The sequence below is a fragment of the Fringilla coelebs genome (assembly GCF_963513975.1).
Source record: "Fringilla coelebs genome assembly, chromosome: 16".
Classification (NCBI taxonomy): Eukaryota; Metazoa; Chordata; class Aves; order Passeriformes; family Fringillidae; genus Fringilla; species Fringilla coelebs.
The window spans coordinates 5544003-5565917 of NC_140042.1; the positions used below are offsets into that span (position 1 = coordinate 5544003).

The window sequence follows — 21915 nt, forward strand, 5'->3', positions numbered from 1 at the left end:
GAACGGCGTGAGGCGAACCCCGGGACTCGAGCCGGGCACGGCCGGGCCTGGAGCCGCAACAGCACAGGAAACCGCAGGATAACTTAAACAAGTAAGAGAAACCAAGGAGCGGCTGCTGGAGCGCGGTGGCGCAGGGATGCAGGCAAGGCGGAGGGCACAGGAGTTAACCCAAGTCCCCTCCCTCACACAGCTGAAGGGATCCACACCCACCCAAACGTGCTTGGTCCCGGCCCCAGCGCTGGCCTCACCCACCAGCCACACGCTGCTCCTGGGCCTGCCCCTTGTAAAAGCCTCGGCGAAATCCTCCCACCCTGCTCCAGCTCTTTCCCCACTTATTTAAGCAGCTGATAAAACAGAAAAGAGGCTTTATTTCTTGTTTCAAGTATTACATGCACTTTCAAAAATTAAAACTCTTTATTTAAACATCTCAATAGCATCTTGTCAGTTTGGAGGCAGCAAAGAATAACAGACATTTTGAAAAGCATTTACAAAAATACATTGCACAAAGTCCTATCTTGCTTTTTTTAAAAATAAGTTAGTGTTATTCAAAATATTCCCCCCCAGCTACCTAATTTCAATTTATACAGGATAATTCTAATTTTAAATATGTAACCTATAATATGAAAACACCTGTACACGTGTCATCTACTCCTCTGCGTAGGCCATAGGTTCTGTCTCTAGGTCGAGTGAAAAACAGTTCTTCACAAGGAGACTTTTTGTATTTCAAACATTCGAGGACTGTTGTGCAACATACATAACTCAATTCAGAAAACCAGTCAGCAGGTCCATGTGTAACAGTTCTGTGTAACTACAAAATGCACTAGGAACAGCAAGATAAAAATTCTGCAAACAAGTGAATTTCAGGAATCTTTTCCGAAAAGGATCTTCAAAGCAGCAAGGCTAAGGGGGGCAACAAGCAGTTTCACCTCATTCTATGTGAAAATGTTGTTTCCAGGAGCAACTCTACTCATCTGGTACCCGACTAAGGCTTGTGGGGAGGATCAGGAATGCCCGTGTTTGCACACAGCAGCGCTGAGCTCGAGTCCCTCTGGTAACTGTGACGCAGCGAGAATTGCTTCAGGCTTGTTTTCCACACACCGAATTCTCACAGTACAAATGGAGAATAACAATCAACCAGTCTAAGGAAATCTTGTCCCGCTTTGGACAAACTAAGGTAGTGCAACTGCTGTACAGCAGTGTTTACTGAGCAATTCAGCAGGCTTATCAGCTCCGAGCCAGTCACTCAGTACATCAAGGTCGATGTGGGATTGACACTAAAAAAAGAACAAACTGGCCAAGTTGCCATGGTAAAAACCCTTAAAATAACTTCAGTTACTTCAAGTTATCCCTGACTTTTAGAGCAATTCGCGGCCACAAATTACAGTAAAGCATTCTCAGTCGCTGGTGTTTAACTGGTTTTGGTTGTGTTAGCTTTCCCTGACAGTAGTATTTATTATATTCAACATGTAGCAAAGAAGCCCTTTTGGATCCACCAAAAAGGTTAAAACCAACTGTCAACTGAAGGACACCTTTAGCCACAGTCAGTGTTCAAAATGTACCACAGTTTTTGGCTTATGGTGCCAAGCTAGCAAAAGTATGCAGTTAAGTCCTGGATTAAAAAAGAACAGATTCCTAGTTGCAGAAAGTGTGGTTTATTCTTTTTAAAAAAACCTATACATTCATTTGTAGTAAAACGTGTGTCACCTGTTTGCCAACTGGGCTTTATGAACCAGAGCTGTTTGCATGCATTATTTCTCTCAGCATGGACACAGAAATATGAAGCGAACTGGCAATTACAAGCTGAGCCTTAGAGCAAATAAAAATTGGGGTTTATACATTTCTGCTGACAGTCTTCTGCCTTTATCAGAGGATCAATAGTTCTGCAGTGTGCATCTTGCATCCTTGTCCTTTACAGATTCCAGTGTTGTAGGCTTCCCAGTATATACAGATTAGGAACAAAATGTACAAAGCAGCCACCCCCAGCTGTAGTGTGGATTACTCGGCAGGTTTCCCGTGCACTCTGAACCGATAAAGGCAGGTGTACTCTGCATGGCCCCAGTTAGAGAAAATCCTCAGCTCCACTATTTGGAATGCGTCTTCGTTTTCCTCCTGGAGAAGGAAAAAGCAAGCACACAAACCAGTGTCAGGGTTCTGGCATAAACAGCTGCAACTGAAGCTTTTTTAGTTGTTAATGACTGTTGGTACTTGCAGGAACCTAAGCTATGCCTTGGGAATTTTCTGTTCATTTGAACAGAACCTGCCTTGCCTTACAATTATTTGTGAGTCTGAAGCAGCATGGAACAGACTCTTCCCATGTTTAGCAATTTCCCCCATCTGTGTCCACATAGCAACAAGCCTTCCTGCCCTCTCCTCTATTTGGGCCATAGGTTTGAGGCACAGGTAGATACTTTCTACCTTAGCTTCTACACTGCCCACAAGAGAACAAGGCCTTTTCCCTTCACTGTTGATTGCACACAAGTGTAGCAAATAAAACTTGCTTTTTCCTAACACTTTAAATCTTATAATCCAGACTTACCATCACTGGAAACATCTGCAGTGGTTCTCCATCTTGATCATATACATACTCTCCTAGAAGCTTGCCTTCTTCTTGATATTCATCCTCCAGACCCTGTAACAACAGCATAAGGATTTTTGCTTCCACCAAATTTCCAATCAAGCCCAAACTAGAAGCATGCCTACACAGAGTATCAAGAGACAGCACTTAATCAGAGTATCAAGGCCAGGACCGGAATGTTTCCCATGTAATTTAAAGTTCAAGCACAGCTCTGTATTCCAGCTTCCTGACCTGTAAATAGTTGTACTGTTTACATGTTTTTATGGTCAAACCCTTTAATTTTCATGGCTAAATCCTTATCACAGTGTACAATATAAACTGCTCAGGATAAACAGTGAAAGAACATCAAGGTTGAAGTCAAGATTCAGATGCTTGCAGGTGACTGTTTAAGCATTTAGAAAAACCTGACAAAAAGTTCCCAGATATCATAACTGCTCTCTGATGTACCCTGTGGTCTGTTCTGTTCTGAAATCCTGCCTACACAACTGAGGTGCTGGGTAAAGTGAACTGAAAAAATTATTTAAGGCACATCACAGTTAAGGTGCAGAGACAAAGTGGGAGGATAGTGGGTGGAGAGAGGAAGAATGGGAAGGAGGATGAAACGAAGTGTATGAAAAAACTAGATCAAATAAAAAAACCATCTCCCTCCAAGTGTTTACTACTGTATACAGCAAGAGTAAAGAAATAGCTCACCCAAAATTAGTTGCAACCCTTCTTATTCATAATCCCAAAGCTCACAAATAAAAGCAATTTTTAAGAGCAATGAGTGAAACAGTTTATCAGCTTCTTAGCTGTCCTTCCTCAAGTTACTCTTCTCCAAGGTATGTAACACAAATATTCTGTGTACAGACATCAACTTAAATTCAGAGACAGACTTACATATACTGCAAAATTCCTAGGAGCACTTGTGATATTTCCTGTTGGTGAAAGAGTTTTTGGTATGTGTTCCAATGTAAAGGCAGTTGGATAGATCTTCATGGAAAGTCTCACCACAAGATAGCCCTGTGATCCTTTGAAAGCCCAGCAGTTCCCTGGATACATGTCCGGCTGCACAAGAAGGAAGGTGGAGAGAACAAGATGGGACACAACAATAAAAACAATGTTGCAATGTTTTCTAGTTTATTTCAATAAAGACTTGCAATGAATTTTGAGTTCTTAGGGACAGTCTTAAACACTAAGGCGCAAAAATAATTTCCTTGGTGGAACTCTTCAGGAAGGCAGCACACCCTCCTGAGCTACCAGTGGTGTTTTGAAGACCTGCCTTGAGATTAGTTCTCAACAGGAACCCTCCCAGCCCTCACACTTTGCACAAGCCCAGTGCACCACCCAAGCTTCCCATGACTCTCAGTTCTGCTAGACTAGGACTTCAGCTGTGTCCAGGGACTGCCAGAAGAATCCCACCCTTGGGAACACAGCTCCAAGTACCTGTGCCCCAATATATTACAGAGATACACCTAGCACCCAAAGAGGCACCCAAACCACTCCACACAAAATAACATTGCTGCATTTGTTTACTTGGCCTTTAATTACCTGAATCACCACTCTGGGAGACTGAGAGAAGTACCACAGAGGAATTCCAAAGAGGCTAATTAATGCTGTCTTGGTCTCATAGGTTTCAGAACAGCGAGTGCTCAGAATGCTGCCACCTCAAAAAAGACAGATCACGTTAGCAGAAATGGAAGTCTTCAAGAAGAAATGAGCAATTAAGGCAGAGATTTATATAAAGCTTAATGAATACCAGATTAAAGATATTGTTAAGATCTAATAATTTTATGTGGATACAATGTTTTAATCACATACAATGTTATTTTAAGAACAGGTTAAAAGTTTTTCATTTCTTTCTTATCCAGTTTTAGACATATTGAGAACTATTCTACTCATGCCCATGTAGACCTAGGCTGATGTACAGGCCTGTAAACACCATCACAGATTGCAACGATCTGATGATCAGGCAACACACAAAAACGCTCTACTAAGCTTTACTCTTCATTTTAATATTTCTAGTAAATACTACTAAAAGCATGAATAGTAAAATGGTGTTTCCGGTACTATTTACCTCCAGATTCCAAAGCAAAATCCACCATCCCAGTCTTGTCTTGAGAGTAGAGTTTCAGTGCATTATTTACAATAATCTGTGCTTGCTAGAGGTGTACACATACAAGAGAATGGAAGGAAAAATATTGTAATAAGATCAAGTGATAAAATAATTGATATCTACATATCTGTGAAGTTACAAGCATCTTTTTGAGATGCTGCACTTCATCACATCCTTGAAATCCTCTGTCAAGACAGAGGCCACTTTTAATGGATGGTTGTCTGTCTTAAAATCCAAATTCATACTGCATCTTGACTGCTGGTTTGTTGTTTTGGTTTGTTTTTTTTTTTAAATCTGCATTCCTTCTTCCCAAGACCCTGAGCTGCATTTTTTTGGTCTACTTGTTTCTTGGGAATTCTATTTTCAAGATAGCACACTTTAAAAAACCACAACTGTTGACAACAGACAACAATCAATGCTGTAAGAACACACTAGATAAAGCATTTCCTGCAGTTCTCCTCATTTCAACTGATGTTCCTGACATCTCCTAAAATCACTGACATTTATATTGACAGTTATGCTCCACAAAATGCCCATTAAAGAACTCTTTCCAGTTTTAGTTGAACTTTTGAGGCATTAAAACTCACTCACCGCTTCTGTGATTCCAGAAATCCCTGCATTAGTCACAGCATTTGTAACTACTTCAGATGTTACTTTTTGGTTTGTTACAGACATATGGAGAGTAATATTTTTGAGGATCTGCAACTCGAGATCCCGCAGCACAGTCTGTAGATCACTTTTGCTCACAAAATTGGAGGTAAGCCACTGGAGAAGTGATTCAGGCAAGTCTTCTTGTTGATCACCAAAAAGCAATAGCTTGACAGATTCCTTGACCTGGGCATCTACCTAGTGGAAGCCATTAATAATTACAATTATTAGTTTTTATAAATATATATTAAATATCCATCAGGTACATAGCTAGACCATTATCACAAGTCATTATTTAGGTAAAAGTTGATAATCCCATCTCAGTATTGCTGTATTTTTGTTGGCTACATTCCAGTCAGACCTTTTAAAAGGCTTCAAAATAACTTAGGCAGGATTTTTTAGAAATAACTCTCAGATAAACTTAATTTGCTTTTACATGAGTTTCTTTTCCATATTTCCATGGGTTAGCAAAATACATTAACAAAGTACTGTGCAGAGAACTGCTACTATGTCATAACTTCCAAGCAAACCCCTGCCATTGCAGAAAACAAGCAATAAACTTCGCTCCAGCAAAGGGTTATGTACTAATGGAAAAATTCACAGTAACCTACATACACCACTGTCATTCTTTAAGATTAATACTACTCCCATGTTACTGATTGCAGTGCATTTCAAGAAAGCTAGTGAACAAAACCAAGCAATATCAAATTTTACTGGGACAGTTAGAGAAGTTGCAGAACTTACTTTGTCATGAATGACATCCATTTTCTCACAACTCGTCTTCACACTTTCCCCAGATAACAGCTCCGATTTCATAGAAGCCAGCTCTAGTTCTAGCTTTTTAATTTTGGACATTAGTAGACTGTACTGATCATCATCTCTGACAAAAACAAGGAGTCAATTATTAGGAAAGAGTAGTTGGAATCATTCCATCAAATTCCAAAGGTGTGAGAATATACTTGTCTAATGCAAAGTGCTCTTCTAGTTCAATTGTTCATCACAATACACACGGTGAACTTGCACTTGTAACATACTGTTACTTAAGACTTAGAATAATATACTCAAAGCAAAGTATTTTGAAATAATGGAAAAATCCAGCAGTCATGACTTCAGATTACCACCAGGCTGACAAGTTAATAACTCAAACACACACAGATTTGGGGGAATTTAAGGGCTTCTGGCAAACGAGTCAAACTTTGTGTGATTTTGCCACTGGTTAAAGTGAGTCTCAAGCTACCTCACTCAAACCAGAGTAACTCCAGAGGCAGTGTTGAGTTACAAATAGCAACTCATACATGACCAATATAGATCAGTGTCCAGTGAATGCCATGGAAAAAGATCTCAACTCTCATTCTAAAACCATTTCACATTTAATCCTAATTTAAATGACAATTCAACAAATAAGCAAAAAAACAAGAGACAAAAATTAGAATCGATACAGTTCAAGAATTTAAACACAAAGCCCATCAAAAGCAGCCACTGTATATTTCACTAAGTGATCTGAAGGAAAACAAATGCATTTTAAGAGGATGAGAAGTTCCTCATTCTCCTATATGATATAAATAGCTTTCTCTAATGAAAGTGTAGTTGTAGGGTTGCCCCCACACTGGAGTAGGGTCCTGTGCTGATGTTCAGCACCGCGGTTGAAATCCAGTACAAGACAGAAGTGCTCTTGCTGACAATACAACCCTGCAGGGTCAGTTAACTGACACAAGATAAGGATCACTGTCAGCTGGCATCAGGAGTGAAAAAGCAAAATGTATTTGAAAAGTGCTTATACCTTACTGATTTTGATTTGGCTAGGTCGAACTCCTTCTGGATGTCCTAAAAAATACAAAAGTTAAGTTTTAACATATACAAAGAAATTCAAGTGAAGGAAAGGAGGATAAAGAATGTTATATTAAAGTCCCACCTGTATGGGACTGCATACACAATTATGTTTGTGCCTCTGTATAACAAAGTTTCATTCCAAATAGAATCTGCCGCAATGGTCAAGGGAATAATTTTTAAACTTTGGAATGTAACCCTCTCCAAAAAGGGGGAACCAAAATACAAATAAATTTTGAGACTTAGGGAAGTGTAATAGCCACAGGTAAGGAAACTGCTGTTTGGAACAGCAAATAAAAAAAGTCAGTATGTTTTATCAACAGGTTACAGTTAGAACAAGTTAGCAAAGCTCACTGTCAATACCTTGGATTCAGCTGAGAGTTTTCTAAGAAGTTCTTCCAGTGTCTGGATACGCAACTCATGTTCTTTGTGTAAAGCCAGGAAATCAGTCTTAAAAAACAGAGAAGAAAAAGGGGGTATATTTTATTTTGGAGTACAAATACCATAACTGATATTTTCTGCAAAGTGCACTTTTCATTCTGTTCTGTGAATGCTTAAGTGATTTATCCTGTAGGTAGTGTGAGAAATGACAGAATCTGTAATAAATACAGAAGTCTGATTTAGCTGCAGAAGGGGTTATATACAGGGAAGTTTACCACAAAATCCCTGCTTTGTTACTAGTCCTTTCTGTAGTCTTATCTGTATAGAAACAGAATAAATCCAGCAGCTTTTCAGCAATGTAGGAATCTACTTTAGGCCACCTGTCTGGAATTAATCCTTTGTCACCAATAACAAAAGAGGAACAAATGCCCACAACTACTCCCTGGCCCTTACTACCTATTGGTTATTTCTAGAGCAGAAGAAGAATCCTCCAGTCAAATGGCTCCCAATCTGCATTTATATAACAGAACAATCTGTATCAGGAAACATCAATAACTGACTGTCTTACCTTTTCCTCCAATTTCATATCTTTAAGATATTGACTCATCACATTTTTTATTAAATTCAATGTTTCACTTCTGTCACTCATCGTGGCAACCTGATCTTGAAGATTCTGGAGTAGGCTCATCACTTTGTTGTATTCTTTGTTTCGGTCATGGCATCTGTCAGACACGAAGGCCATTTGCTTTTCCAGCTCACTTATACGACCAAAGTCAAAGATATTTTTGGTATCCTAAAATATAAGGATAATGCTTTAATATATAAAAATCAACTTACCTACATTACTCTTGCATAATAAGTAGTTATTGCAAAATATTGAAGACATGGGAGTTAAGAGATCTTTAAATATATGCAAGTTCTTCCCTAGACTGTTCTCCCTTACCTTTGGAGGTTGCACAGAATGAAAAGAGTCATCATGTGGTTCAGGAACATGAACATAATCATCTGTTCTATGTATTGTGCCAATTCTTGTCCAGTTCAGTGGAGGTAATAATGAAATGAAGCCATTAAGCCCCCAGAACCACAAACCTAGAACAGAAACAAAAAGCAATATGTGTTCAAAAGAATTCTCCATTCTGACTGCTTATATCTACAAATGGTGTTTTGAAGGATACAGCTACTTTCAATTTGCAAGGACACAATGGACACTGTTCCAGTCTAAACAAACACCACCACGAGCCAACTTTCAAACTTTTTAACCAAGTACTCAATGTTAGGAAACATTCATCAGTCCCACTCACACAGTTGTGAGGCAGGCAACTTGCACTTCTATGTATCATGGTACAAGCCTAAACTCATACTACTGCTTCCCAGGCCTCGGTCACTTCTGCTGATTAAGACAGGCTACATTTTCTGAAGGCAGATGTAAATGCTGCTCTTTATCTCCATGGAAAATATGTTGCATGATACACTTAATACATATCACATTGCATAAGAGCTAATAAGTTGGAAGAAACTTAGGCTTCTGTGGAAATAAAATAGCATTTCCCAAGATTACACTTATTTTGGCAATATCTTAGTGGGAAGTAGAAGCATTTTCTACACAGAGTATATTCTTTCCTTGTCCACCCTTATACAGAGGACTTTGAATCCCCACCGTAATTTTCCAAGAAGCTTCATCTTCTCCACAAAATAGCTGCAAGTTTTTCAGACTCACAAAGACATGAAACTGCTTTTCAGAAATGGCCCAGCACTTCTGGTAAATACTTCAATTTGTTTCATTTCAGTTGACAGCTGGCTGAACACTGACTACTAACCACTCTAAAGTCAGCAGTATCTTAAGAAACTAAAGCAGGGTCTAGAGCAAAGGAAAGACTTTGGATGAGCTGGTAAAAACTTAACCACACTTCTATGGAGACTGACAAAGCAATCAGTACCCAGCCTACTCTTTCATTGCTACTCCTATGAAGGGAGGTAAAGAAAAAAGGACTTCAGTGCATTTACTTACTCAGCCACTCTTTCTAAAAAGCTCCATGCAATTAAATCAAGAATATTGCTTTTGTGACAAGGGGAGAGCTTGCTGACTTGTCAGTGCCCTGGAAACTTGAATTACTGCCCTGTTCACAAACAAACTTGCTTTTTCCCAGTTCTGCACCTTCTTCATAAATCAAATCAAAATGCTATTTTGGAGCAGCTGTAGTACACACACTGATTTGTGTTATAAGGGAACAATTGACATACCTAGCAGAAACAGGAGTGGGATAAGAAACAGTAACCACCTGTAGTTCTTTGGAAGGCATCTAGAGAAAGAGAGCACAGTTTACAAGAAAGAACACATTTACCATAATTAATTGATTTATATTATAACCGGGTAAATAACTAGTTCACAAAGCAATTATTTCAAAGGATACACACCTTCTTACTAGAAACACCTTGAGCAAAGACATCAGAGTAACAAGTTGATACCAGCCAGTTCTAAGCAACCTGAACATGCCAGAAGCTGCCCTCCCTAGAAGACAAAAGGTGGGAGTGTGAAATGTAATTACTGCAGCACGTGTTCAAAGAAACCAAGCAGAGGGACATGCAGCTGTGGCCAACAATGCTTTGCAGAGTGGAGAAATGCATAAATAAGGCAATGCACGCAGCTTACTGACATCTAGGTACCACAAATATGACAGCATTGTAACAACAGCTACTCAAAAATGTCAACAGCCATGCAAAGAGATGAAATGCTCATTTGTTATGACAATGCTACCTCACTAAAAATTCAGTATTAATGTCTGAACACAAGTTATCACACACTGGAGACCTCAGTATGCTCCAGGAAACAAACAGATTAGCAGCAGCAGTTTTTGGTAAGAGGAATACCAATATAGCAATTGACTGCCAAACCAAACACCCCATTATTCTTAACACCCCATATTCACACACTCATTTCCTCTGGTTAGTCTCCTCTAATGCCTGTGAACAGAAACACACCCTCCCATTAAGCATATTTTGGTCAATAAAGTAGCACATGCATTTCAAGACACAAAACCTACAGCATAAGCACAGCTGAATTAGTGTAAGCCCCTGCAGTCCCCTCATTTGCCAAAAGGAACAGGGAATGCACACACACACACACAACACACACACAGACCAGAATAGTAACCTGGAGAGAGAATGGCCAGCCAAAGTAGAGACAACACCTTCTGCGACACAAGCCATCCCGTGGCTCCCGCTGATCGCAACACGTGAAGCATAAAGTAACCTGGATTATAACAAATGAACTCCATGTGGTAACAGACACAAAGGAGCTGCAGGTTCTCTTCAGTACATGCAGTGAAACAGACTCGGTCCCCTGCCCATCACATGTTCTGCAGAATTTTAAACCATACCTTTCAGTAATCTCAAACTTGGTTCTTCACTACTTTAAAGCAAAGCAAGCCACTAATAAATATGAAGTCAAGTAAAACCAAGACAGTTTAGAAACTGAATTCTCATGGACAGAGATAAGCAGACTGAACACTACCTGTGCAGTTAGAATATCACTTTTCCAAAATCCAAGTTTACATTTTGTAACATGTTTATCTAACAGTGCCATGCAAAGTGTAGCAGAGAATAGCAAGAGTTCTACCACAAAAACAAGCTTTAAGCACATCATTACTTTAAAAGCTTATTTGTTCAAAATTATACATCAAGTTCATTATCTGGGTTACTGTACAGAAGTAAGAACAATTAAAAATTTAAAATTCCAGTGATGACTAAGAAATATTGATAAATAATAGAAAGTATTCCCATTTAGAAAGTTGCAAGCAATAAATTTACATTAAGCCGAGTGTTCAGTAGGATAGCTCTGTATCTCTTAAAGAGAACAAAACTACCACCAACCTCCCCATCCAATGCGCTGTAATAAAATGCTGTAACTTAAAGCCTGCTGAGGCCAACAAATACTATGTCCAAGACTAGGATCAATCTTTCTACAGAACAAACTACACCATATATGTTTAGAAAATAAACCTATATTCTTAGATTAGCAGATATGCCTGGGTTAATCTGAGGGATTATAGATATACCAACCCAATGTTTTGCAAATCATTTAGGTGCCTGAAGTGTCTCAAATCATTTTCCTCTGCTGAATAAAGAGGACTCAACAGATCCTTGATGTCTCTGTCATTCAAGCTAGGGAATGCTCATCTCACAGGGTAGATTCTATCCCTATATAAGATTCCTGTAAAAATTGACTATCACTAGAACAAAAATAAAATGTTAAAAACCCCTTTATTCAAATAATCTGCATACCAGTATCTCATACCTTGCTTTCATTTAAAGTCAGCTTTTCAACCTAGTAAGCATACAGATCTCCCCAAAGTGCAATAAATTAATCTGACTTATTCCTTCTAACACATGAGGTGCACCTTACCCTATACACCTTGTTTTCACTAACACGTAAGCAGCCTGTCAAGCTTGTACAAAAGCTAAAATCAGAGCAAGAATTAAGACAGAAGAGGTGTTAAGGAAGTTAGTTGTCTAGGCACTTTACATTTCTACCCTACTTTGATAGATGAAGGAAGGAAAAAAAAGCCAAAACACAAAACATGTGTGATTAACATTGTGAGATTGCGATGCAAACTAAAAGCAAACAAAAATGTCCAAGTCAACCTGCAGAAGAAAAGGTGTGCCAAATGGTCCTTGCTACCCTTTTAGCCCATGAGGACTGCATGTGGTCTGTGGTGTACATTTCAAGATGTTTCTTCCCTTTACAGTCATCACCTGTTGGTTGTGGTAACAGTTGATTAATGGGATAAAGCCAGCATCAAGTCAAGATTTGTTACAAGATAACTTGAACAAGTCTATCTCACATCATCAGTTATCAACCCAAAAACTGCTAAGCAAACTTCAGGGAAGGAAACTTGCTGGGGGAAATACTACAGTACACCAGGGGATCACCATCCCCCCCACATTTAAGTTGCAAACTAAATATTTACTTTGTAGCTTGCACAGCGTAAGGGGCTGTGTGATACTACTATTACAGCAACAAGCTGGTGTAGAGCCCAGGACTGAGACTACATCCATCTCTGTACTTACATATTGATTCCTCATTCACGCCAAGGTGACGATCTTCTCTGTAGAAGTCCTTTACATTCATGCTTCCACAGTAGTCTGAGTGAGCTGCAACACATCCAAAAAGCACACACAGATTCTAATTATCAAATTCAAAGACTTTCTTAGACACAGATTTTAGCTAAACTGGCTTGGTTCACTATTAAAGTCAGATTACTCTAAGGAAACCTGAAAAATGATGGAGGAAGAAGCCTACTCTGTGTAATCTTGTTCCTTCTTTAAATATCAGGGGGCCTCAGTTCAAAAAAAATCCTTCTGCTTCTTTTCACATAGCAAGGTTTGTAAAAAAAAAAAACCCAACAAACAAACAACCCCTCACCAAGTAAGTCCCTGTTCCCAACATTCCATCAAATGGGTCAGCCATTCATTACATATTTGTGCTGATTTTAACAAATTTGTTACAAGAAGGAGAAGAAAGCATTAGGAATTATAAGGCTCTGAGCAGAGAGAAGGAGAAGAGCAAAGTTCTACTCACATGCAAAAATCAATTCCCTTCTCCCTATGGCAATTTAACTTCACTTGTAGAGCAGGTATTATAGAAGAGAAAGGACCAAAGAAGAAATGAATGTTTTCAGGGAAAACAAGATGTGCTCTAAAGTAGTGCAGAGTGATGAGAGCAGTCTGAGTTTTGCAAGACAGATCTAAACAAGCTTTAAGTGTACAGCAGGTTTAAGGGTGATAAGAGAGAATGAAAGACATTGAAAAATTAGAATTTGACACTATCACCACAGTTTTTAAAAACCAACTTAAGTTTCTCAATTCAAAAATTACTCTCTACCACTTCCTACTAAAATCAACATGTGGATCTCATATAAGGGAATCTTGATACTTTCAAAACAGGAAAGGTATGAGAAGTGTAGCACAAGTGAAATAAAAACTGAGAAAGACAGGAGCCAGCCAAAAGACTACAGAAGAAGAGCACTATAGTGCCAGAGATGAAGTCCATAAAAAAAAAAAAAACCCAATACACACACTCTGTCTTTGTTTGCAGACCAAGGAAGACAACTGAAAAGGTACCTTTATATTCATAACCCAGCTTCAGCAAAACCATTTGAAATAGTTGCACTAATAGTGATGCAAAAGATGCTGCAGTATTTTTGACCAATCGTAGGATCTTACTCATGTAGAAATATGTTCCTCCTATTGAAAAAAACAGTATGAATAGAAATTATTCATCCACAGAAATATGTACTTCTGTTCTCTGGTCACCATTAGCTTGTGTAAGAGTGAGGGCAAAGCAGGGAAAGCCTTTAGCCAAACTTCAGAAAATGTGGTTTGAAAAGTCTGGGTGTATTAGATATTGCATGAAAGCTTTTGTGAGAACTACACACCCTGGATAATAACTTCAAGGCAATATGTATAACTTTAGCAAGAACAGCTTTGCTTAGTTAGACTGCAGAACTCTAAAGAGCGATGAATTCCTTGCTTATGGAAGTCAAGATTCCATTCACTGAGGTGAACTGCTGATCCTGATTTTGGGGTCATAGTTCCAAAGAGACACTACAGTGTTATTCTGGATTTGGAGAAGTGAGGACTGCTCACCATCTTCCCTGCTCTTACATCAGAGTAAGTTCCTACAGAGGTCTGCCTGAAGTGCTAGAGACACATCCTTCTCCAGAGCCACAGGAACAAAGCCAAAATCCACCACTGCCACTGTCCTAGGCTCAGCCACATCCCAAAAACCTGCCATTACTGCGTGCCTTTCCCCACCCATACACCCCCAAAGTTTGACTCAAACCCTAGATTAAATATCAAAGGAATGTACAAAGATGAGGAAAACTCTCGTGTGAATACAAACTCAGAAGTACAGAAAGAGTTTTCATGCAGTTTTCAAGTAGTTTGTTCAAGTGGAAAGAATTCCACCCTGCGCTACACACTAACTAAAAAGAAATACTTAAGTATCTGAAGTCACACCATATAGCTCAAACTGACTTAATTTCTTTCTCTTGTACTGAAAACAAACTTCATTCAAGACTTAACAGACCTACAAAATTCCACAACTGGTTCATTTCTAATTCAAGGTCATTAAGGAAACAAATCCTTTCTGGTAACTGAGGACTACCAGTAATCAAGAAACTCCAGGTGCAAGAGGCAGGCAGACATGGGCAAGACAATGAGGAAAACAATCCACTGAACAGAGGTTGTCTTGGAAAGTCAGAATCTCATTTATACAGACTCAATTTTTCAAGCTTTAGGAACGTAGTCACTAAAGTGACTATTTGGAATCAGTTTTTCCTTTTGGAGTTCAATTTTTCATGTAGTTGAGGTTTAGCTTTTAGAAACACTACAAAAAGCTGCAAGGTTAAAAGAGGAGGAAAAAAGAAAGTACAAAGTAGAAAGCCCTCTCAGAGACTCCCTTGATAACACAAGCACTGCAAAGTAACAATTCTGCTCAACCTTGAAAGTTCAAATCACATAAGGGATAAAAAACTGCACACCAAAAAGCACAGAAAATTTGTATCTTGGCAACCATGACCAAATATTTCATAGGCAGAGCCACACAGATCTCATGTCAGATTAGAAGACTTACAATCAGTGCTGGCTGGCCAAATAATTTTATAACTTAAGATACCAGGGCATTTGAATTTTGTAATTGTTTGATTCCTACAGCAGCACTGAAAATCAGTAGATTATCATGTATCAGAATCATATACAAGTACACAGAATTTCAACTGATACAGAAAAAGGTATTTCAAATAAAAGCTGATCTCTAGAATTCAGTTATTGGCAAGTTCATCAGGGTTGGACAGATGCTTAAATACACTGTGGAAATGAAACACAGGAGGAAGTAACTTACTAGATGCATGTTTCTGGCTCCTGTCCCTGGTGTAGATCCTGGAGGATGGCACATGAGAAGCTGAGTAGGCAGTGAGCACCTCCTTCCTCTCTGACAGCATGCTGCAGTCACTGCACGTGTAGCCGTTCAGCGTGGGCTGCAGCTCTGCTCCTGCTATGCCCCCGTTCCCCTGCAGCAGCGTGGTGTCACTGCCTGGAAACAGAGCACAACAGCCATGGCAGCACTGCCAGCACCGGGCCTGTCCCACAGAAACCATGTGCAAGGAAAAGCAAAGTGTACTTACCTTTGGGGTCACCTTCTTCATCAAGGCCTGCAAACGAAAAAAAAAAAAAAAAGAAATTGGTCCCAAATATTAGAAAGACCTGAACTGAATTACAATATCTGACAAACTCAAGTTAGAAGTCACGCTAATTTTAAGGCTTCAAAGAAAGCCTCTTTATGGTTAGCATTTAACATATTTTGCAGCCCATCTGAGAAACATTTATCCAGACCTTACTATAGTAGGGTAATAGCTGTGAAAATCATCCCACCACAGAAGGGGTAGGCAAAGCAACATGAATGCCAACTGCATCTTGACTTAGTTTCCACAAGAAGCTATAGCAGCTAATTACAAGCTTACAATGTTTCTGCTGCTTGGTAAGTACTTTGATACTAATGTATTTAAAATTCTGATTTAAGAGTCAGGTTATCTAAAGCTTAGAATGGGTTCTACCAAGATCGACACAATTCTTCCCATTAGGACTCTGGGAAGGTCGCAAGTATTCTGACTGGAAACAAAGAGTCTGAATTAGGAGATATAACAAATTGCTGAGCTGGTTGTACACAATGCTTCACATAGACAGTACTTTACATAGACAACTCTCATATTTTATCTTCATTGAAGAGAAAAGGTTCTAGGAAAGTACATTTTGGTATAGTTAAAAAGCCAAACCAGCCAGCTGCATACAAAAATCCTTTTGGGAAATTCTGAAATGACGCTAATTTGAAACTTTCATATTAAGGTATCTTAAAAAGAAACACATTTCTGCCTACAAACAAGTAAGACTATGCTTTTCCTTTGACTTTTCAAAAACAAGTTATATGTTTACCATTCTTTCAATACAGAACTCAGTGTACATTTTGAAGAAAGCAATGATAGGAGATAATTATGGCATTTCATCACAAAAGTGTTTACGTTTGCTGGCATATTAACTTGACTGTGAATGTCTTGACGTTAACCATGCCAGTAAATTAAATTTACACACTGGACCATGTATTTCCAGTGAGCATCTTAGCAAGTAGACCCCTAGAGATGAAGTGCAAATGCACACATGCTTGGGGATAGGACAAACAACAAGTAATGCAAAGATCATAAATTTCTATACACCAAACCAAACAGTTTGCACAGTTTGATACAAGCAATAGCAATTATTGCCTACCCCAGAAATGATCAACTTCTGTCTGTTCCCGAATCAGAGACTCATCCAATATAGTGGATATCATTGATGTATCACTGGCATGGCTATTGAAACTGCTCTGGCTAAAAATAGATGAGCTGGACAGATTTTTTCTTGGCACATGTCTTCCACTGCCAGACTGCTTGCTCGTACTTCTGCGTTGCTTTACCACCCTAGGAAACAAAGGCAAGTAAGACTTAGCACTAAAGACACACATTTCTGTTACTCTCTCACTTTATTAATTAATGAATTAACAGTAATTTTAACACTGATGTGACTAAACAAAGCAAACAAGATTTAAAAGGAAGCACTTGCCTTCAAGCACCTATAATTTGACAAAGATGTTTGTAAAAAATTGTCATTGCAAAGCACATACTGAACATAAATTTCAGAGTATGGCAGCAAACACCAAGAACAAAAAATAAGACCTGTGGGTAACCTTTCTGCATTATTGTGTTCAAACAGTAAGACTCAGGATTTACTAGGGATGACTAAAAATGCTTACTTCGTCTGATCCCTGAAGGACATGTTTCCAGCATAAGAGCTGTCATGAAGGGAATCACTCTGTCCATCATCTGATTTACTGTATCCTCCAGCAGCCAACCGTAAACTACGCCGTGACATTCTGGGTGAATCAAACACTGGATCTATTTTGTTCTCAGTCTCAAAATCCAAAGCAGATGAAGAATAACTCGAACTGCAGTAAAATAAGAACAGCAACATTACTGGGAGAATTTTCAACCTGGTAAAAAACTGGTTTTTCAAGCTAGTCTAGGCTTCCATTAAATGCAGTTTATTCAGGGTTATAGTACAATCTCCACAAGATATACCAAATAACCCAAATAATCTAGATATATGTAGATATTCAAGGTTCTCCTAGGAAATTCATATTACCAGTCCTACAACTGAAAACAAATCACAGAAAGAAACAACCACCATGGAAACCACATGTGAAGTTTAGCCAGAGCAAGCACTCATTCTTTTGGGACCAACTTGAGAGTGGGAGCCATTCATGACACAGTTTCTTCACCATGCCTACCAGCAAATTAAAAATGACACACTCCAAGTTGCAAGGCAAAGACTAATTTTCAGTCTATTTTTGTCAATTTTCTGTTTGCCAAGTCCTTGTTTTGAGAACTGAAGATCCATATGCCACATTACCCTGGAATTTCTACCTCTCAACAAGTAGGAACTTCCTCCCTTTAAGATACTTAAAGACTTCCCTACTACAGCTATTTCAGTTTAACAACCATTACTTGCTTTTAAAAAAGTGGTTTAAAATATTTAATTTAAAGCAAGCCATTAGAAATATTTAACTTGTAACTAACAAAAAATGGTTAGAGACTTCAATTTGTTTTTTTCCACAGAAGCAAGTTTACACATAGATAGCCTTCATGTCGTTGCCCCAGGAACTCCACATTTCAGCACGTGATTCTCTCAGAACCTTCATGAAAACTTACAGCGAAGACAAAGCAGCAACACAAGACAAACACAAACAGATTAAGCTGAGGAGTCTGTAAGAAATACATTTACCAAAGCAGAAGTTCAGCCTAAAGCAGAATTCTCATACTTACAACCAAAGGAAACATTCAGTTATGTAAGTGAGCAGAGGCTGCTGGCACAGGGCACTGCCCAGCAGGTCAGGTTCTAGAACTGCTCAGCCCTGTGACCCACAGCATCCAGATGCTAAGTGCTCTGGGCCAGCTTTCATAAGGACTGTCCCTTCTTGGGCCACAGGGACACACAGAGATGTAACAGCACTTCAGTACTCCTGGAGGCTTTGTTTGGTTTTTTAAAAGAATAGATAAGCAAAGAATTGTTTATGACAGCAGCTCTTTCTCTCCAAACAAAAACAAACAAGCAAATTAGATCTGAATGAGTAGATTCTACTGCACAATCTGTATTTGAAATGGAAGCTTTCCCTTTAAAAATGCATACAAATAGCTACTATAAAATATACTTGTGTAAAAACTATTTAATGGAAACAGTTTTCTCACACCATTATTAAAGATCTCAGAACATCACAAAGTAATAATATGGTAAGTATTGTACTGCTTCAGCATAAAATTAAGTTAGCACCAGAAGGCCTTGAAGCTACACTTACAGTAATGATGAATTTCTGATAAGGTGGTGCTTTTGAAATCAGTTTCTTCATTACTCCTCCATACAAAGAAAAGTATGTAAGATGGGGCAGTCAGAGCATGGCAACTGCACTTCTTTTGGCTAAAACCCCCAGACAACACACTGGAAAACATCTCATGGCTCAAAAACCAGCTGGGCATTCAGCCCATAAGGATCAGACCAGAGTCTGTCCAAAGTAGCTGCTTCTAGGGCCCAGAGTAGCACAGATTTGATGGCAGGGCTTTGGTTCTGTGTGCTGGATCTCACTGGTCTGCCCTAATAACACTGGCACATGCAGTGCAACCCTATGTAAGGCTGGAAAGAGCCTCAGCACAACTTAACAAACCCAGCATATATACTAAATACGTTAGGCTTGTTAATCTTTGCTTTCATTTGGCTGGGAGAGGGAGAAGAAATAACGTTTTCTCACGTACTCAACCAATTGTAGACTAAAGAGTTTAATTTCTACAGTTTTCAAAAATGCTAAATATAAATGACTCATACTCTGACATATACGAAGAGAGAATATGGGTTAAATGTGGCTCCTCCTGCTGTTGTTCTGAAAGGGTCAGAGCCACAACAGTTTTCTATTGAGTCCCTCCCTAAACAGTTGTTTCACAACTCAGTTTTGCTATTTACATTTGCCACTATGCATTTGCTTTTCCTCATCTTCACCCCACATTTCTTACAGATACTCAATTCACAAGAGCACAAAGTACACAGAACAAGCTGACAGCTGTGACCAGCCTCAATTTGTTTCTGTTTATGAACACTTGCTGTTACCAAGTATCTCAATGAGCATTTATATCAATGTGAATTTGAGCTCTACTATCTAAAAACCCCAACAAATCATCACGGAATCTTTTTAACAAAAGGGGCTTGTCTCTCACTTATGCAGGGTAATAATTCTCTTCACATTATCTGTCCTCTGGCAGCAGGACAGTACCTAGAAGTCTCCTAACTTGCCATCTTACTTCCCATGCTTTGGAATGCAGTCTTTTTTCCTCTACAGAAAAGACTACAGTAAAACCACTGCCTTTCCTTTCAAGGGCCAGAGTACATTGATGTCCTCCTATGCAATATGTACAGCTAACCAAGAAACACCTAAAGGCGGGATGCAATTAGCCTACTCCTGGATAACCTCTGCTCACAGTGAGGACTGGTTCCCTCCCCCAGCAAGCAGCTCCCAGGGCTGCTGGCAGAGCTGGTGACTGTATCTAGTCCTACATTTCCAGCTTCTTGATACCTCCTTCACATGAGCTTCTACAGAGTAAGAATGTCCTAGACTTCAGCAGGTTATTTTTCAAGTAATTGGAATGAGAATGAGGTCTGCCAATTTTAGCATGTCTATAGCTTGTCTGAAGGACCTGAAGTGTCATTTATTTATAAATACTCTTTGGAATGAAATGGGCAGTGATGTTTTTGACTATTCAGGATAACAGGCACATGCAATACACCTATAGAACTACAACTAACATGGACAGACATATAGTCAATACAAAAACATTCACAGGCTTTCTAACCAGGGGGCATTACTTACATTAAGCGACCAAAGACACTACCTTGAATTGTTTAGTTATTTCTTCAGTGAGACCCAGAACATACTTAAACACCTCAAAGGATTTTATTCAATTACTGTGCAGAAAATTACATCCCAGTTGAATGCTCTGACACAGAAAATCAAACCAAATTCTTATTGATTTAACCCATATTTGTGAAGAAGTGTTAAAACCACCCAAACTGACAACACAATTCAAAAGATGATGGTGACTAAAAAGAAAGATCAGTCATAAGAGTGGGGTGTAAATTGTATGTTGACAGGTGGGTGAGATTCACAAGTTTGACTTACATTTGGAGGAGGATAAAGATTATTTAGGTATATCAGTTAAATGTGTTTCTGATTTGGGCTGGAGGAGTAGAAGCACAAAGCAGAAGCACTACAGCTAAGAAAACACAGTGATTCCAGTGAGTATTAATGTAAGTTCTATTAATAAATCATAGCCAACTCTATTAATAGCTTTGTGGTATCAAACTTCACTGTACTGCTTTCTGCATCCCAAGTCAATTTCTTTAAAGAAAAGATTCCATAAAGATTGAATTGTCAAAGGCAGAATAAACGATACTACAATATAAGCAAAACAGAGGTGAGGGATAAGAAGGAACAAATTTCAACATGAAAATGTTTCTGATTAGCAATTTCCTCAGAGTCTTCAAATATTGTTTGGCCCAGTGTAGGAAGAGCTACAATAATAGATGTCATTCTGCACATATAGAGCAAGCAGAGGCACAGCAAGAGTCTGCACAAGAGACTGTGGTTTACTCTCTTGACACCATGAAAGCTGTGTCACATCAGTGTACCAAGTAGTTTGCTCCTGTTATTTTAACATTTGGGGCTTCACACAATTTTAAAGAAAAAGCTTGCCAATCCTTTTCTGCATAAGGAAGAATTACAATTAATTAATTTCAACCTAGTTTAACTATACTGGTCTTCATTAATTCTGTTATTAAACTTCATCTCACCCAGCTCTATCAATTTCTAAATACCTATGCCTAATAGTTTAACACAGTGAAATGGCAAGCTGGAAAGTTTCAGGACATCTAACCCCTTCACAACTTCTCAATTTTTCAAAGTAGTCTTCATTTATACAGCAAGACAAACACTCAGTTGTCCCCTAAATAAGCCCCACCAAAGTCATAATTAAATATCCTCCAGATGTCCAGTAGGATTTATCATTCTCCATCTTCATTTCTACTTGCCCACTGTTTCACTGGTTGAGAATTTTGGACAAGAATACCACAGGAGTTTAACCTGTGTTACAGGAGTTACAATATTTCAGCCGATCTCTAAGGTACGTTTGCAACACAAAGGTAACTAAACTCACTCAGTAATACAGAAGTGAAACTCCTGCTGGATACAAGGCATGTAGATCAC

General features: G+C 38.9%; 1 protein-coding gene across 6 annotated transcripts in view; it reads right to left on the reverse strand.

Moving 5' to 3' along the window:
* Positions 1–348: 348 nt before the first annotated feature.
* SUN1 (Sad1 and UNC84 domain containing 1) overlaps positions 349–21915 on the reverse strand; it is a 29419-nt gene continuing 7852 nt past the window's right edge. For 4 of the 6 annotated variants that reach the window (XM_084216844.1, XM_084216849.1, XM_084216845.1 and 1 more), the window contains 21 exons: positions 17368–17559; positions 16845–17035; positions 15710–15736; positions 15427–15618; positions 13647–13769; positions 12594–12677; positions 12168–12278; positions 10666–10776; positions 9942–10035; positions 9768–9826; positions 8470–8615; positions 8095–8319; positions 7509–7595; positions 7099–7142; positions 6063–6198; positions 5262–5516; positions 4632–4716; positions 4106–4221; positions 3455–3622; positions 2537–2629; positions 349–2109 (listed from right to left, as the gene is read on the reverse strand). In XM_084216844.1, the coding sequence (XP_084072970.1) occupies positions 1996–2109; positions 2537–2629; positions 3455–3622; positions 4106–4221; positions 4632–4716; positions 5262–5516; positions 6063–6198; positions 7099–7142; positions 7509–7595; positions 8095–8319; positions 8470–8615; positions 9768–9826; positions 9942–10035; positions 10666–10776; positions 12168–12278; positions 12594–12677; positions 13647–13769; positions 15427–15618; positions 15710–15736; positions 16845–17035; positions 17368–17559 (2653 nt within the window). In that variant the 3' untranslated portion in view covers positions 349–1995. The remainder of the gene's footprint in view (positions 2110–2536; positions 2630–3454; positions 3623–4105; positions 4222–4631; positions 4717–5261; positions 5517–6062; positions 6199–7098; positions 7143–7508; positions 7596–8094; positions 8320–8469; positions 8616–9767; positions 9827–9941; positions 10036–10665; positions 10777–12167; positions 12279–12593; positions 12678–13646; positions 13770–15426; positions 15619–15709; positions 15737–16844; positions 17036–17367; positions 17560–21915) is intronic. The other 2 variants (XM_084216847.1, XM_084216848.1) reach the window with 2 other exon arrangements.